The 17,113-nt window shown below is 44.9% G+C and overlaps 1 protein-coding gene across 1 annotated transcript in view; it reads right to left on the minus strand.

The window, feature by feature from the left end:
• Clasp1 (cytoplasmic linker associated protein 1) overlaps window positions 1-17,113 on the minus strand; it is a 212,633-nt gene that overhangs the window by 40,067 nt on the left and 155,453 nt on the right. Inside the window, exons 24-29 of the mRNA XM_038349426.1 lie at window positions 16,608-16,852; window positions 14,669-14,732; window positions 13,900-13,902; window positions 12,095-12,258; window positions 8,496-8,574; window positions 7,439-7,582 (exon numbers count right to left, since the gene is read on the minus strand). Of these exons, the coding sequence (XP_038205354.1) occupies window positions 7,439-7,582; window positions 8,496-8,574; window positions 12,095-12,258; window positions 13,900-13,902; window positions 14,669-14,732; window positions 16,608-16,852 (699 nt within the window). The remainder of the gene's footprint in view (window positions 1-7,438; window positions 7,583-8,495; window positions 8,575-12,094; window positions 12,259-13,899; window positions 13,903-14,668; window positions 14,733-16,607; window positions 16,853-17,113) is intronic.

Raw genomic sequence — 17,113 nt, forward strand, 5'->3', positions numbered from 1 at the left:
ATGAATACCGTGGTGGCGCATGCCTTTAATCCCAGCTCTCAGAAGGCAGAGGCAGGTGGATCTCTGAGTTCGAGGCCAGCCTGGTCTACACAGTGAGTTCCAAGATAGGCTCCAAAGCTACACAGAAAAACCTTGTCTGAAAAAAAAAAACCAAAATAAACAAACCAACAAAAACCCCAACAAAACAAAACAACCCAACCCCCCAAATAAAGAGCCAAGAACACAGACTTTGGGGAAACCAACGGGATACTGATGGTAGACAGAAGCACTCACTATTACTGTGGGAGAACGGTTTTATTAACAGAAACATTTACAATGATGGTGGCACATGGGAAAGCAATGAGCTAGAAAAAGAGAAAGGGGCTTCCCCAGAAGCAAAGTGCTCCTACGGAAGTGAGCCATGTGCAATTGAACTTAAAACCCAAAGACTCAGGAACTAATGAGGAGGCTGACTTATAACTGCTAACGGGGACATGGTGGCCACACCTTTAATCCCAAAACTCAAGACAGAGGCAGAGGTAGATCTCTGAGTTCGGGGCAGCCTGGTCTACATAGTGAGTTCCAGGCCAGTCAAGGGTAAAGTAAGAGACTTTGCATTAAAGTACAACAACCAAACAAAACCCCCAAACTAAGAGGAATGATACTTCTGGTAAATGCCAATGGTCATTTCTTACTAATTTCTAAGAGTCAAGAGAAAGGAAGATATTTTGCAAAATTGTTTCTAAAGATACAACAGTTTAAGCTTTTGAGAAATGATTTCTATTTTATTCTAACTAACTAGATGACATTTTTTCAGAGACTATATTTTTATTTTTCAAATAAAAACTAAGTAGAATGATATTCTTTGTGGGATAAAAAAAAGTATTTTCCAACTTTCTAGAACCATTCATTTAGAAATATACCAGGCAGCATTTCCTCTCCTGATCTTGGAATGAGTCAGCCTTTCTATCCAGACCACAGTGGCCAGTGTCCTGTAGCCACACACGGGAAACACCATTACTGATTGCCCTCCAGGAAAACATGCTTTCCTGGATTTAAGCATCATCCAAAACAATCTGTGTCCCAACAAATGAAGGCACTGTTAAGGTGATTCGTATAACAAAACCAACTTCAAAAAGTGTGCAAATTAACCTGTACTGTTAAAAACCTTTAACGAGGTGTTAGAGAAAAACACACATGCAGAAAAAGCCCCAAAGCAGGCAGGAGACAGGAATTTCAGCAAACAAACACAGCGTGGTGCCACGGCAGCAAGAAGGCACAGACGTGGGTTTCACGCATGGGAACTGCACGGATCTACTGCTGCACTCCCATTCTTGATTCCGGAGTCGACCTCAAGTTGGCTCTGAACTTGCCACATGCACTCAACAACAACTGTGAACTTCTGCTTTTCCTGCCTCCGTCTCCTGAGCGCCAGGATAGCAAGGGAACAGCTGTGCACTACCATGCCCAGACCTTGAGGAGCTGTGGATGGAACCACACAAGGCACAGGCCTTGTGCTTGCTAGGCAACCACTCTGAGACTTACTGGCTGAGCTACAGCCCCAGCCCTACTATCCCTGAACAGTCTATCTTCATGGAAAATACACCACTGTCTTTAAGAGACCGTATTTCCTCCTGGGATGATGTTACATAAAACCACAAACATGAGTTTTTCATGATGCTGATTAAAAAGCAGCATCTTTTAAGAACAATAGGCCTGTAGCCCTAGACAATGTGCAAATTTTTGGCTTTGTAATATGAATATATTTATCTGAGGAAAGAAAGTACACAATAATTTAAGTTCTAACCCATTAGCCTCTTTTCCCAAATAATCCCAATGCTAAATTTAATATATATCATATAAATTAAAACTATATGTACATATACAGATTTAGTTGGTGAGTGTGCAAATGTATGTGTGTGTGTGTACCTACAGAGGCCAGAAGAGGGTGTTAGATTCTGTGAAGCAGGAATTGCAAGTAGTTGTGATCCATCTAATGTAGGTGCTAGGATCTAAAGTGGGGGTCCTCTGCAAGAAGAGTAAGTGCTCTTGACTGCTGAGTCATTTCTCCAGCCCCCTTTAAGAACAAATTTATTTTTATTATTTATCTGTGTGTGTTTGTGTATATACATGTGCACAAGTGTGTATATGCCTGTAGAAATCAGAAGAAGGCATTGGTATCTCCTGGAGCTGGAGTTACAGCTATTGTAAACCACCTGATGCTGTACTTGGAAACTGAACTCTGGTCCTCTGCAAGAGCAGCGAGTGCTCTTAGCTACTGAGCCACATCTCCAGGGCTCAAAAGTCAAACTTTGGCTTAAAGATGCTTACAAAGTACAGTCTTCTTACAACCAGAACAAAACTTCAGAAATTAAAATAAGTATATGCTTTTAAAAAGATTTCAAATAAAAGTTTTATAATAAGGCTGTTATAGCTGTACACCTCACAGAGAAAGGAATTCTGCCAAGCTGGCAGACATAAATTAAACCTTGACAAATGTTCAGTGTTGATGCTCGGTTGTAAAACTTTGGATGGGGAGAGAAGGACACAGTTTTTTTCATTTACTGAGAAACAACTCAACTCAAGACAAGGTATTGTGAAATCTTCAATTTTTGTGTGTGTGCGTGTGTTGTGTGCCATGTGAAGGCCGGAGGACTACCACCAGGTTGTTCAGGTGCAGTCTACCTTGCTTTTTGGACAGGGTCACTCAGTGAACTGGAGTTTACCAAGCAGGCTAGGTTGGCTGTCTAGGGGTCCCCAGGGAGCTTCTTGTCTCACCTCCTCTGCATGGCAGCAAACACCATAATCCAGGGAACAATCTAACTGGGCCCTAGCTCATATGAAGGTACCTCCCATATCCTGGATATTTATGATTTTGTCCTTTTTTTCCCCTTGCTATTCTATTAAATACGGCAGTGAGCTACACTCGGAAACCATTTCACTGGGAAGGTGGTTAAACACAGGCACACACAGGCACACACATCATTACATCATTTTCAGTGGCCTCACAAGAGTGACTGGTATGGACAATGTAAAGGCAGACAGGAGGGTGAGCTTGGAATTAGTACATGGGCTCCATCTACCTGTTTACAACCTTCTTCCCAGTTTCCTTCTCCAGGCCCAGAGCAGGTAGGAACTGACCTAGTAGGGGCATCCTCCCCTGCTCGACTACGCTGACGCTGACGCTGATGCTGAGACTGGCGAGTAGAAGAGGACAGGGCGCATTAGAAAGTGGGAGGGGTCACTCAGGGCTCTTTGCTGGCTCAGAGGAGTGAAGCTTCATCAAAGCTGGGACCCGTGAGCCAGAAGTCAGGGACAGTGAGATCTCAGCACTCAGAGGTTTGCTGGGGTCCTCATTTAACCACAGTCCTCCCTGTGAGGAGGAGAATTCTTGTTTCCTGTGACATGAACGGTGATCAGAGGTCAAAGTGAGACGTGGGAGGGAGTCACAGTTGTGGTCAAGTTCAGAGTCAATTCTTCCTTTTTAGATGAGGCCATGCTGCTTCTATATTCACACACACACACACACACACACACACACACACACACACATTTAAAATTTACATTTATTTCTTTGTGTGTGTGGTGGGGGTGTGCACATATACTACAGCATGCATGTGGGGACTGGGAAACTTGTAAGAAAACTGGTAAGAGTTGGTTCTCTATTTCCATCATATGGATTCCAAGAATCAATCTTGGGTCATCAGACTTGGTGACAAGAGTCTTTACCTTCTGGACCATTTTGCTCATAATCATTTAGGAATTTCACCCTTCAAAGATCATTTATATACTTTTCCTGATGCAGCCAATGGCATCTTTATACTTCCTAAGTTTCTCTGCTATGTCTTCATCTCTAACATTTCTCACAACATTTGGAAGCCAAGGAATCACCAAGCAACTGTGAAAGGTCCCTGCCTGACCACTGACAAGTAACACAATGCACTGACTCAGCATTTGAATTCTAAAGTAGGAACATACAATTAAATACTTGGGTTGGGCACAGGGGTGCATGCATCTAACCCCAGCCCTGAGAAAGCTGAGGCCGGAGATCACAAACCCCAGGCCAGCTTGAGCTTCATCAAGCCCTGTCTCGAAAAATCTAAGGGCTGGCAGTGCAGCACAATGGTAGAACACATTGCCTAGCGTTCTAAGGGCCCGAGTTGAGTTCCAGCACCATATATGATAAACTTACACACACAAGAAAGAAACAAGCCAATACATTTTGTGGGAAAGATTCTATGGCCTTTAACTAGATGGCCTTTCATAGATCACATGATTTTTTTTTTTTTTTTTTTTTTTTTTTTTTTTTTTTTAGTGTTCAAGCCTTTAATTGTACTATGTTTACTTTGCCATGAAAATGTCACATCAAGGTAGAGAAATAGAGTGCATTCCTGGAGGAAGAATTGTAATGCTAAAGCAGAGGGCATACACAGAGGGATGGGGTGACGATCTGGGAATGAGAGTGGAGTTCTCAGAAAAGCATCACTGAAGATTGAGATAGAGAAAAGAACTGGCCTTGAAGGCACTAAATACATGTAATATTCTCTATCCTTTTCTCACCCCTCCCTGCTGTTCAAACTCACTATTCTTTGAAACTCAAATAGATGTCATTTCCTCCTTCCAGTGTCCCCTGCCTTCAGTTGAAATTAACTGCTCTTCCTCAGTGACTAGGCTGTCTCTATTAATTGACTTAAAGTCTTCATCATTCCTCTATGTGTTTCATAATTATTGTGTCTAGCTTTTTTACTAGAACTCCCAGTGCTCTTCAAACAGTGAGCCTCCAATAATTTGTAGACATGTATCTGTAGTCAGTTTTCATCTTTTGTTGAAATACAGATAGAGCATTGAAGCATGATTAATAGAAACTCAGAGAGAGAAATTGAGTTTCAACCTGAAGGTAAGAATAGCAAAATAGCCAGCCACTGGCTTTTACCTCTACCTCAGTCTGAAATGGCGATCCTGCCTCAAAGAATCTCAGAATGAGACTGAGCCTGAGAGCTGTCTCTTCCCATTTTATATTCCTCTCTAGTTCTGGGATTAAAGGTGTACTACACTACCAAATGGTTTCTATGCAAGTTGGTGCAGCTACTGGGATTAGAGGTGTGTGTTATTGCTGCCTGGTCTATAAGGCTGGCCAGTGGATCACATGATTTCTTAAGTGCTGGAAAGAGCTGGGTCTTCAATTTGTTTCCTAAAGAGCAGGCTGTCGAGTTTTCAGGTCATGGATAAAGGAAAATGGATAGCTAAGAACACTGCTCACTAACTCAGAACTCCAATTTATCTGTACCTGGGTTTCATCAGTCAACCGAAACCCCTCAGCACGAGGCTGAGAGAAATCATCTCCATCCTTTGCTCAGAACAGAACAGGCTGGCCACATCCCAGGAATCACTGCTGGTGGTTGTTTGAACAGAAATGGCCCCCCACAGAGCCAGAGGGAGTGGTGCTATGAGGAGGTGTGGCCTTGGTGGAGGAAGTGTGTCACTGGGGGTGGGCTCTGAGGCTTCAGAAGTTCAACCCAGGCCCAGTGTCTCTTTCTCTTCCTGCTGCGTGCCAATCCAGATGTAGAACTCTCAGCCCTCCAGCACAACGTCTGCCTGCACACCACCATGCTTCTCGCCATGATGACAATGGACTAAACCTCTGAAACTGTAAGCCAGCCCCAATGGAACGTTTTCTTTCTAGGAGCTGCCGTGGTCATGGTGTCTCTTCACAGCATCAGAACCCTAAGACAGTGAGTGCTCTTCCGGGAAGAGTCTGAACTTCTCCCTGGAGAGGCAGCAGCTGAAGTCTGTTCCCAAAAGCCTCTCGGCATGGGTAAAGTACCTGGCTGGCCAAGCAGATGTGACCTTTAGGTTGTGAGGCGAACAAGAGGCTGGATAGCAGAGAGATGAACCCTACTGGGGAGCTGTCAGGATGAGCATACACTAGCCTAGTTTTTTACATGGGTTCTGGGGGTTGTCCTAATGCTTTCGAGGCAAACACTTTACTGAATGATGCATCTTCCTAACTCACAAAGCTTTTACATCAAGCAAAAGGCAACGACAGCATGTGCCACATGTGAAACCCAAGTAGAGGCTGTGATACTGGTAGAAAGAGAAAGGGGATAGCTACAGCGACCCAGTGTGACTCACTGCAGTTGTGGGGTGACTGAATGTTCTGCGGGGATCAACGAGTAACATTTCTGGGAAGCAGAGTACCACCTAGCAAGAGATCAGCAGTCTGTGCTCCACTGCTGGATATGGGGATTTGGAAGAAAGCAGGAAATATTCCTGTGAGCCAGAAAAGCAATAAAATAACAGCTTGGTGTTAGGTGTCTTGAAAAAAAAAATAACCTGTAATACTGAGGCTGGGGAGATAGCTCAGTCAGTAAAGTGCTACTACACAAGCATACGGGCCTGAGTGCAGCTCCCAAGCACCTGGGGAAAAGCATGGTGGTCTATGTGAATCAGCTCAGCACTAGCAGGAAGGGAAAGGAGGATCCAGGGAGCTCACTAGTCAGTCATCATACTTAAACTGACTAGCTTCAGGTTGAAAATTAAGGTGGGGAGAGAGAGAGAGAGAGAGAGAGAGAGAGAGAGAGAGAGAGAGAGAGAGAGAGAGAGAGAGAGAGAGAGAGAGACAGACAGACTGAGGAAGATACCTGATGTTGACCTCTGGCCACATACAATGCACAACACATGTGCATGGATGTGGGATTCCCCTCTGTATGCTGTGAATACCATTGGTTAATAAAGAAACTGTCTTGGGCCTGCACTGGGAATAGCAGTAGGTGGGGAAAACTAAACTGAATGCTGGGAGAAAGAAGGAGGAGTTAGAGAAGCCATGTAGGCCCACTGCCAGAGAAAGACGCCAGAACTTTAGCCAGTAAGCCAGTCACATAGTGATACACAGATTAATGAAAATGGGTTAAATTAAGATATAAAAGTTAGCCAATAATAATCTAGAGCTAATGGGCCAAGCAATGATTTAAATAATATGGTTTCTGTGTGATTATTTCAGGGCTGAGCAGCTGGGCGGCCAGCAAACAAACTATCAGCCTCATTATAACACACACACACACACACACACACACACACACACACACACACATACTCTGAATTCTACCTGAATCCCCTTCTACTTCCCAAATCAAAGAGGGTATGTTCTAGGGTGGCATATAAACAGAAGGATTTGGCTATTTTAAAGTCAGGAGTCTGCTGTGTCTTTTAAATGCTTCAGTTACATTCCCTCCCAGGTTCCTTTGCAGCTAGTGAGCCCAGATCACGGGTCCCTCATCGGAGCAATTGCCAGCAGACACAGAACCATCAGTGCTTAGTTATCGCCATGGTTGATCCATCACAGGGATGGGTGGAGGATAGAGAAGCAGAAACAGCACAGCTTTGGTGACGCGGGTGTATGGGGAAAGTCTGTGCACGCCCAGGAAGAGTCTGCAGTCTTGCTGCAGCTCTGTGAACATACCTTTCTCACGTCTGAACTCTTTGGTTCTGTAGTCCACGTTATGATTCTAGAAACAGCAAGCCTTGTTTCGCTGGAGTTTACAAAATCTGTGGGGTCCATCTGCCTGGCCAGAGACTCGATGTATTTCAGGATTGCGACTTTGACCTGAGAGACCAAGGGTTATGAATGTTAAGAACATGTCACAAACTGAACAGAAGTCTCAGCTGGTGGTCAGCAAACACTGCACACCACGAGGGCAGAACCTCTCCCTTCCCCACGCTAAGTTTCTACACAGACTGACAGCCTAGTCTATACCCACATGCTCAGAGCCTTTTTTTAAAAAGATTTATTTATTTTTATTTTATGGACATTGGTATTTTGCCTGCATGTATGGCTGTGTAAGGGTGCCAGATTCCTTGGAACTGGAGTTACACACAGCTGTGAGCCACCATGTGGGTGCTGGGAACTGAACTCAGGTCCTCTGGAAGAGCAGTCATCTCTCCAGCCTCATTCCTAGAGTTTTAAAGAGAGTATTTCTCCCACTGGCTGGGAGGCCAAGCCAGTCCTTAAGCCAGTTCTGTGAAGCATTCTCGGCCAGGTCCTGGGAGGCAATCCCCACCTCTCCAGCTCACACTCTGACCCACTTTCCTCATTGGTTTTTGATCTCAGGAGAAAGGGACCCATCCCAGAGCCTTAAGAAAAGTCAGCGGTCAAGGAAGAGATTGCATATGACCACACACACCCCTTCCTTTGTATAATAATGAAACTGAGTTGTCGGTACAGGCGTGACTTTCTACGCGGCTCAGGGATGTTCTGTTGAAGGTATTCTAACAAGGCACTGCTCCCCGAGTCACAGCAGCAGCTGTGTCAAGGCTAACACACAACTGTTGGTGACGACACTGTTGACAAGAACAGGAGTTATGCATCTGCCTACGCAAGGAACTAGTCCTTTGGGACCAAGAGAAACGAGAGCATGTCCACAGAGGGCTGAACAGAGATGCTTCCAGTTATGAATCTGACACATCATAAGCCACACAGGGAAAAGGGAACGAGAAAAGCAAGATGAGCATCCACTGACCTTGAGGTTTGGAGTTTGCGTCTGATCCACAATAAATCTCATTAAAATGTTAAACTGTTGATCAAATGGAAAAGAATCCCTAGGACAAAAATAGAAAAAAATCAAAACTAAAAACCAGCTCTTATTTTTAAAGAAGTTGATTACAGAAAAAAATATAAATATAAAACTGTACAATATATCCTGATACACAGACACAAAAGTACATTCACATTTTTATGGACGGTGCTTTTCATTTTATATAAGTACTAAACTAATATTTACATATAGAAAATTCAGGGAAAGGGATATAGGTCACTTTGAGTAGCTCCTTTAAAACTGAAGACTAGGCAGAGAATGCAGGGAAGCGGCAGCCTCCTGCCTCCTCCCCTGCTCTCTGAACACTGCTTCCTGGACAACTGCTGGCCCCAGATCCCATTCCTTCTGCACTAGGTCGCTTGCCCCCAGTCTGCAGAGGCCAAATAGATGTCTTTCTAGTCCTGTATGTGCAGGCAATCCTCCTGCAGTCAGCACAGAAGAATGTCCATGGTCAGTGCTGGAAAGTCCTCTTCACAGCTCAGGCTCATACAGATGCCCCAAGCCTGTGACTAAGCCCACGCCCCACAGTCACCGCACCAGGATCCAATCAAGCAACCCTGGGGGCTTCTGGCTAGGGAGCATCAATCCTTTCATCCTTGGCTGTGGCAAGCACTACTGCTGGTTTAAAACTGCATAAGGGAGCCACTTGGATGTGATGTCATCCTCATCACAGGGAAGATAAGGCCATCGAGTCCCTGGGGCTGGGTGATAAGACTGTTTTCTTTGGACTCTCCTAAGAGACTTCCTACAGAGGTATGGGAAAGTGGCTGAGAATGCAGGCTTGACTCTCCAATGCAGGAAGAAATGTTATCAAGTATTCCTAGACTGAAGTGGAAACTGAAGAACCAATACAAAACAATATAAAACTATAAAGTTTTATAAAGGAGAGCACACTACAAACCATTATTTTAATAGTAATCACTAATAAAGAGTAAACTTAAGCGAAGTGGAAGAGCACCTGCTTAACGTGCAGAGTCTTGGGACCCCCTGCCCTGGAAAGTGATAAAACCGCCCCAAGAGCAACCTTACTTGCTCACCTATGTATAGGCTGGAAGCTAGAGCGGGCTACTTCTGGGACAAAGTGCACTTTAGTGGCGCGGTTTAAGTAGTCAACAGGCCACAGATGAAAGTCTTCCCTGCTTCTGCCTCCAGCAGATGGAGACAGGTGGGTAAGTTTAAGCAGGAATGTGCCCGTTTCAGGCACAGCTAGAGGCAAGGGAGCCAGGGAAGACGAGAAAAGTGAAGCGAGTTGCTCCTGGTGAGGGATCACTGGTAAGATTCAGCGTCCTGCAGGACCTGCAGCGATGTCATGTTTCCACAGTCCCTGTACCTGACTGACCTTTCCTACAACAGCTATGAACCGCAGTTGAGTGAGTTGGGGGTGGAACAAATGCCTTAAACATATACACATTTACTTAAGTTTTCTGTTTTTGCTTGTGCATGTGTGTGCCTATGAAGACACTGAGTATCTGCCTTGATTACTCAGTTTACGGAGACTGGAAGTCTTGAACAGAGCTCACCAATTCTGGCCAGTCTAGCTAGGCTGCCCTGGAGATCTCCCACCTCTGCTCCCCAAGTTCTGGGATTACAAGTGAACACCATGCCGGCTTGGGTTGTTCATGGATTCTGGCAATCTCTTCGGTCCTCGTGCTTGTAGTGCTGAGCCATCTCCCCAGCCTAAAATTAGGACTCTTACAAGAAAGGGTATCAAGGAAAAAGTAACTAACAAGAGCTCACAATTCTATTTTCCTCCCATTGTGTGTGTGTGTGTGTGTGTGTGTGTGTGTGAAGTGGACAGAGGTAGAGAGGAGAGAGAAAAAATTTACTGAGCTAAAACTAGTTGTATCACCAAAATTTAGAACTGTAATCTTAATATTTCCACCTTTCAAAAAATTGTAATAACTATTTCATTCGTAAACTGACTCAAGCTGAGACACCCTGGGCTAACTAACTCATGCTTTATTTGGTCTTTACAGTGTCATAAAACATCTTTAAATTTGTTACTAAAATCTATGTTTTTGATTTTTTATAAAGTCTAGGAACACTAGATCTATATTTTAGGAAGACCACGAGTGGAGGCAGCTGTCAGGCTGCCAGGGACCCCCCTTCCTACCTGCACAGCTGTCTGTACGGCTACAGCTGGCCAGCCTCTCTGAGGCCTCAAGGCACCGACCAGTGCACAGACTGGTCTCCAATTTTGCTAAAATGAGTCATCCAGTGGAAGAGGACTTTGGAAGCCTTATCACAATGTACACTACTCAAAAGAAAATGTGTTCAAAATCTGTGCAAATTACACAAGTCAACAGGCTAAGACATCCGTTGGTAGCAGAGTGCAGGGTCACAAAGCCCATACGGCAGCTGCAAGCATGGATGTGTTGCTGGAGTGGCATATGCCAACTGAGCTAAACGGTGCAAATGGTGCAGGAGGGCAGGACACAAACCTACAGGGCAATCTGGAATCATAGTGGCAGACAAAAAAAAAAAAAAAAAAAAAAAAAGCAAAGGCAGAAATCCTAGCACCAATACTAACTGTGACCTTAGGCAAGTCAGGGTAGCTTCTGTTTCTCATGGAGAAAATCCCACTTGACCTCTGAGCTCCTTTGCTGTGAAAACCCCATGATTCCTGGGGTCTATCCTATGTGAGATTTGGGTTCTATGAAAGTTACTGCCCTGACGATAATGTCAAGAGTCATTTGCTTGTTCTTTTCAAAGACCTGTGAGTCTTCCTTCTACCAAATCAGTCGGGTCACTGCCGTTATCTTCTGAGATCATTCGCTTCTAGCCCAGGCATGCTAAGGCCCCTCAAGTGCACAGCTGACACCAGGCTTCTGAAGAACAGCACAGCCTATAAACGTTACTGAGCCTCTGTAACAGCTGGAAGGGCTATGTTTTCAAACTCTAAACTGAGAAGTGTGCGTGTGTGCATTATTTATTTTTTACTACTACTAATTTATTTCTGGGGACACACACACAGTGCATGTGGAGGCCAAAAGTCAACATCAGGTGCAACCCTCAGCCACTCCTCATCTTATTTTTTTGAGACAGTGTCTCTCACTGAACCTGGAGCACCCTCCTTTCCGTGGCCCCACCCCCACTCCCATGCTAGGATTACAGATCATAGGTGCAAAGGGGATTCTGGAACCTAATGCTCATACAAGACTTTAGCACCAACCAGGCCATCTTTCTATCTCCAGAACTGCCAATTTAGAGGTAGTTTATGGTCCAACAAGATTTCTACATTATATATTGATAAATTCCTGGGGCAAATTATTAATAAACAAAGTATTAAAAATGAAAAACTTCAGAAACGCATAAACGAATATTCTAAATAATCTCTCTAAATATTTTAGAAAAGAAAGGGAATTTTTAAAGCTGCCTATATTCTGTAGACATTCATCAAATATTGCCTACTCAGAGATGACACAGTACTCTCCCTCCTAGTCTGGTGAGACATGTCAGCCAGAGCACGAGAGACGAGCACAGACTCCTCCAGCAGCACCACAGCCAAGACCCTAAGTGCTCACCTGGTGACATCCAGTGCCTTCTGAACTTTCGCTTGCACAGATCCAAGTAAGTCTGCTCCCATTTTCTTCAGTAATTGTGTGAGAAGGACAAAAAGCCAGTCTTGCAAGTCATCCTTATGAATGATTATAAAATCCACAAGGGTCTCCAAAAACATACTGAAAACCTGCAGGAAGAGAAACCAAGCCCATCACTGCCTGCATCCAGGACCCTCCACAGCCCGAGAACATTGCAAGTGCCCGCCCGAGCTGGCCTAGCCCAGTCTTGTCACTTGGGTTAATGCTGGCTGCTCTCATAGTCAGAGACAGTGCATATCAGAACATGGGGGTGGGGATGGGGGTGGGGGTGGAGGACGGGAGTGGTTGACACTTACTCTCTGTTGTGAATTCCACCGCACACCAGGGCATGCAACAAAACAAATTCCATGTTAGTCCACAGCAAAGAAATACCAATTTCATGCAGTTTCTTTTAAGAATTCTGAAAAAGCTACAAACTGATAAAACACTCTCTTCACCTCAATATAAACCTGTAACTGTCAGTACAAAGAGAAGTAAGTTTAATCTTGGAGGGTTTTCTGAGAGAGAAAGAAAGACAGAGAGATGGGGGTGGTGGTGCTTTGTTCTGACTTGATACTAGTCTGGTTCATTCCCTTGCATTCAACGCATATTATTACAGGACATAAAGTGGCAGAAGCCCTACTCAGGTTTCTGTAACCACTGACTTTTGTCAAGTAATTTGACATGTGCTAATTTCAGATGTTATGAAGGGGTTATCAGGGGAGCTACTAAAAATTCCTGTTAATTCTCATGCCACTATGTAGCTACTCTGCTACCTGAGGTAAAACAGCACACAGTAGCGTATCTCTAAGCCTGTCTCAGGGAAGGAAGTGGCACGCGACTCCCCAGGTGTGGTGCTGTGCTGGGACACCCACCCCACACGTCGTCAGGTCTATCACAGCAACTATTCACCACCAGGGATCTCCAGTGACAGCTCAGGAAAAAAGTCAGTGAGCTCTGAGAGGTGGGATTCCTAGCTCGGCTCAGGCAGCTAATAAATATGAACTAAACTGAGACCTCCAACTCACTGGACAAGAGCCTTCTGATGGAAACAAATTTCCTTCTTTATCCTCACATTCTGCTTCTGAATCAGCAATCTAGAGGTAACGGGCAACAGAAAGTTCATCAATGTGAAACCATCTAACATAACATCCCTTATGGTATAACTTACCAGCTATAGCATGCTTATGCTTTAAATCGTATTGCTCTAATACCTCCTCCATAGAGAACAATCTTGATGATCGTATTGCTCTAATACCTCCATAGAGAACAATCTTATTGATCAGATCTTTGGTTATCTAGGTGGCCTTAAACTCATTCTTTGGGGGATTTAAAAATGAATGCTCTGAATGTGCTTTCCGGAAGGCCTGCATGATGATTTAGTGACTGAGGGCTGCTGCAGGAACAAGCAGGAGGAGAGGTGCCCTGTGCTTGGTCCCCGTGCTGTGTGAGTGCCTCCAAGGCAAGGGCCTGGATTTTCCCTATCCCTAGCTCGTGGTAGGAATTCAGGAAATGTGGAATGACTGGGTAGATGGGTAAATGGGTGGGCAGTGAGTAGGTACACGGATGAAGAGACGAAAAGGTGGCTGGGTAGACGGATGGTCGGGGATGCGTGGATGGATGGGTGGATAGAGGTGAATGGATGAGCTGATGGTGGGTGAATAGGTGGGTGGATGGATATTTACTACTTCAAGGACAATTCCTATGAGGAAGCAAGGATAGGAAAGAAGAAAGAAAGCAAGTTGCTGGACTCTCTGACCACCACGGGCTTTTTTTCTCCCAGCAGGGAAACTTTAGTGCCAGCATGTCCACACTGAATTTAGTTCCTTTTCATTCCCACACTCTAGCGCCTATCTCGTGGTTCACCCATTAGCCCCCTCGTGTCACCATCTCTCACGACATCAACAGCCCTTACTAGCATCTTCCTAAACAACAGCATTTCCTTAAATACTGTTAATCAAGGTGCTTTTGTAAAGAGGTCCCTTTCAGCACTAATTCTGGAAAGGACTTCTGTGTTCCACCCTTTGTATGGTTTCTCCTCAACAGTCCTTCCCAAAGGCAGGAGAACTCTATGCAGCAAGCTCTCGGGAACAGCCAGATTCCATCAGGGAAATAACTGAACTTCGTTTTCCAATAAAGGCAATAAATAAATACTTCCATTTTTCTATCTTATTCTATAAATACAAATTCTATGTGAGATACCAAAGTAATCATATACATCTTCCCACTACCGTAACATTGTTAAAATGTACTATATTATATCCTAGGACCTAGCACCCTGTTTGGCTAAAAGGAGACAGACAAAAATGCTTGCTGACTGGATAAAAGATTCCATCTGATTACTTCCAGGACACTCCTTATTTGAGGCACACCTAATTGGAAGTTGATAGCCATCTAAGTTCCCGAGAATTGCACTTAGGAAGATGTTAATGAAGATACTGGGGAATTCTCTCTCAATCCTGGGGTGTATTACACAGTTCGCACAGGCATGCAGACGGACTATAGAGAAGGCCTGGTTACCTTGCTGTGAGGGTCAGCAAACATTCGGGTGAAAATCTCACACAATCTCTTCAATTCTACTCGACTAAGGAAAAAATGGGAAGAAATGAGTTTAAGATGTAATATCACCAGAGTAACTAGTTATGGCTTTAAAAACCCTTTAACCAATCTTTAGTTATATAACAACAGGAGCAACAACGCCTATATCAAACAAATCATCTTATCTAATTCATGATGAAATTTAAGCTAGAGTCTTCAATTCATTTTAAGATGAGGAAACAGATTTGATTGCCACCTGGAAGGGGACAGATGCAAGGCAAGTCCCTGACTTCAGCCTATGCCTGTTTTCTACCTGCCAAGCTAACTGTGTGTGTGTGTGTGTGTGTGTGTGTGTGTGTGTGTGTGTGTGTGTGTGTGTGAAGGTCACAGGACACCCTGTGGCAGTAAGTTCTCTCCTCCTACCACGTGGGCCCAAGGACTGAACTCAGGTTGTCCGCCAAGCCACCATCTTCCTGAGACTCACTTTTAGCACCTTTTGCCCTGTCTTCGGCTGGGAACTCTGCCACGGGGCTGAGAAGAGTACAGGACACAGTTAACACTGGGGCCAAGAAAAGCCTCAGTGCACACCTGTGTCCTCTGAGTCCCTTTTCACATCAAGGTTGGGAAGAAGAGTTCTTCTTTCCTGTCCCCCTGGGACAATCCACCTTCTTCATGCGTCTGAGACACAGTTGCTTCAATGATCCTTCAGTAACCTAGACATGATAGTGCTAGCAGGTTTGCACGAGGGAATCCAGAAAGTGGACTAGTCAACAGACCAGAGCTTCAAGATCAACCATGACAAAGCACATTCACGCTAAGGGTGCCTATGCTTCAGAAGGATGTGACAGAACCTCTATCAGCTTCATGGACAGAATGGGTTAACGGGAGCAAGAGTGAATGTGGTGTGCAGAGGCAGACTAGACACCAAACAGTTCAGGAACCACACAGGGCCCAGAAGGGTATTCCACCCAGAGCTGCAAACCTATTCAGGGTCACAATTTTTTCTTTAAAAAACCAAAAATCTGCCTTCTGTGCAGCAATGCTCCAAGGCTGCACAGCGTAATCCACGGTGTCCACACATCACTCACAGCTACTGAAGATTGGTCTTTAATCCAAGAACAAATTAACAGGCTGGATTAGTGAACAAAATTTATCTTCCTCTCCCCATCCCCCCCATCCCTTTATTCTTTCCTCTTATTTTGGGGAGGGGTGGAGACAGGTTCTCATTCTGCAGTTCAGATGGACTCAAAAATACCAGGGATCCCCCTGCTTCTGATTTGCAAGTGCTGAGATTACAGGAACATACTAGCCACACTGAGCGGTCTTTCTATTATTTTGTGAACGATATTATTATTTTCATTATTTTGTGAATAAAATATTGGCATGTCGATGGCAGCTTAGATATGAGGAAACGTGATACAAATGCATATTCCTTTGGTATGTGTAATACTTGGTTATTTAAAAACTGCATGAGATATCAAAGGACGGCACGAGAGAACGTCACTGCAAAGCTGCACTACTGCTGCTGCTGCTGCTGCTGCTGGGCAGTGTCTATTTCGTCCCAGGCTCGCTGGGCACACGTCTAAGCTGTGCACACGAGTGGTGTGAGCTTACACACTGCGTTTTATCCTGAGCCTGGAGCGGACTCAGCGTTACCAATGCGAAGCTGCTTTCTGTGCCCGACTCCTCAGGAGCATCACCTACTGGACAGACATACACCTAACAGGAACCAAATGTCTTAGCAGCCTCCTAACAGACTGCAGAGAATTTGCTAGATGTTTCCAAGCATCTGCGTGGCAGGCACTATGTCTTCCAATCGTTAGCAAGAACTTTGCAAGGACCCTGTAATGGCAGACTCCCTCAGAGCCCCTGATGCGCCTAACGGGACTGGATGTAGATCATGGCAGTGTCTTTCCCTCACCTCAGTGTTCTTTGGCTCTTCAGTAAGTTCTGCAGGCCCAGGAGCCCCTCTTTCCTTTCGGACCAGTTGGAACTAGCACAGTGGTTGAGAACTTCAGCTACGTCCTCAGTCTGCCGCAGATAATGAGGAATGCCACCGTTCCTGGAGCCATAGGAGCGCTCAGAGCACACACTGGAGGCATCGCTGTTGGCGTCGTCGTCAGAGTACATTCCATAGGGCTCGTACCTCCTCCTCACAGGCTTCTTCTGAAATGTCCCATGAGGGGCGGGGTGAGGAAGAAGTGGGAAGGGGAACGTTCGTGAGTCGTTTACTGACAACTACAGTGCAGAACGAAATGTAAAAACACACACATTTCTACGCCTGCAGATTAGGGAAGTGTCAAGGTGGCGGTATCTTGGTGAGGGAGAATCTGTTGTTTTGTAGAAAGTGTGGATATGTGTATCGGCGGCAGGGGAGATTTTCAGCAAGATGGTCTTGGGTTCCAATCCAGGTATCACTGCTGAGCT

Source organism: Arvicola amphibius, chromosome 12 (genome assembly GCF_903992535.2).
Source record: "Arvicola amphibius chromosome 12, mArvAmp1.2, whole genome shotgun sequence".
In the NCBI taxonomy this organism is placed as follows: domain Eukaryota; kingdom Metazoa; phylum Chordata; class Mammalia; order Rodentia; family Cricetidae; genus Arvicola; species Arvicola amphibius.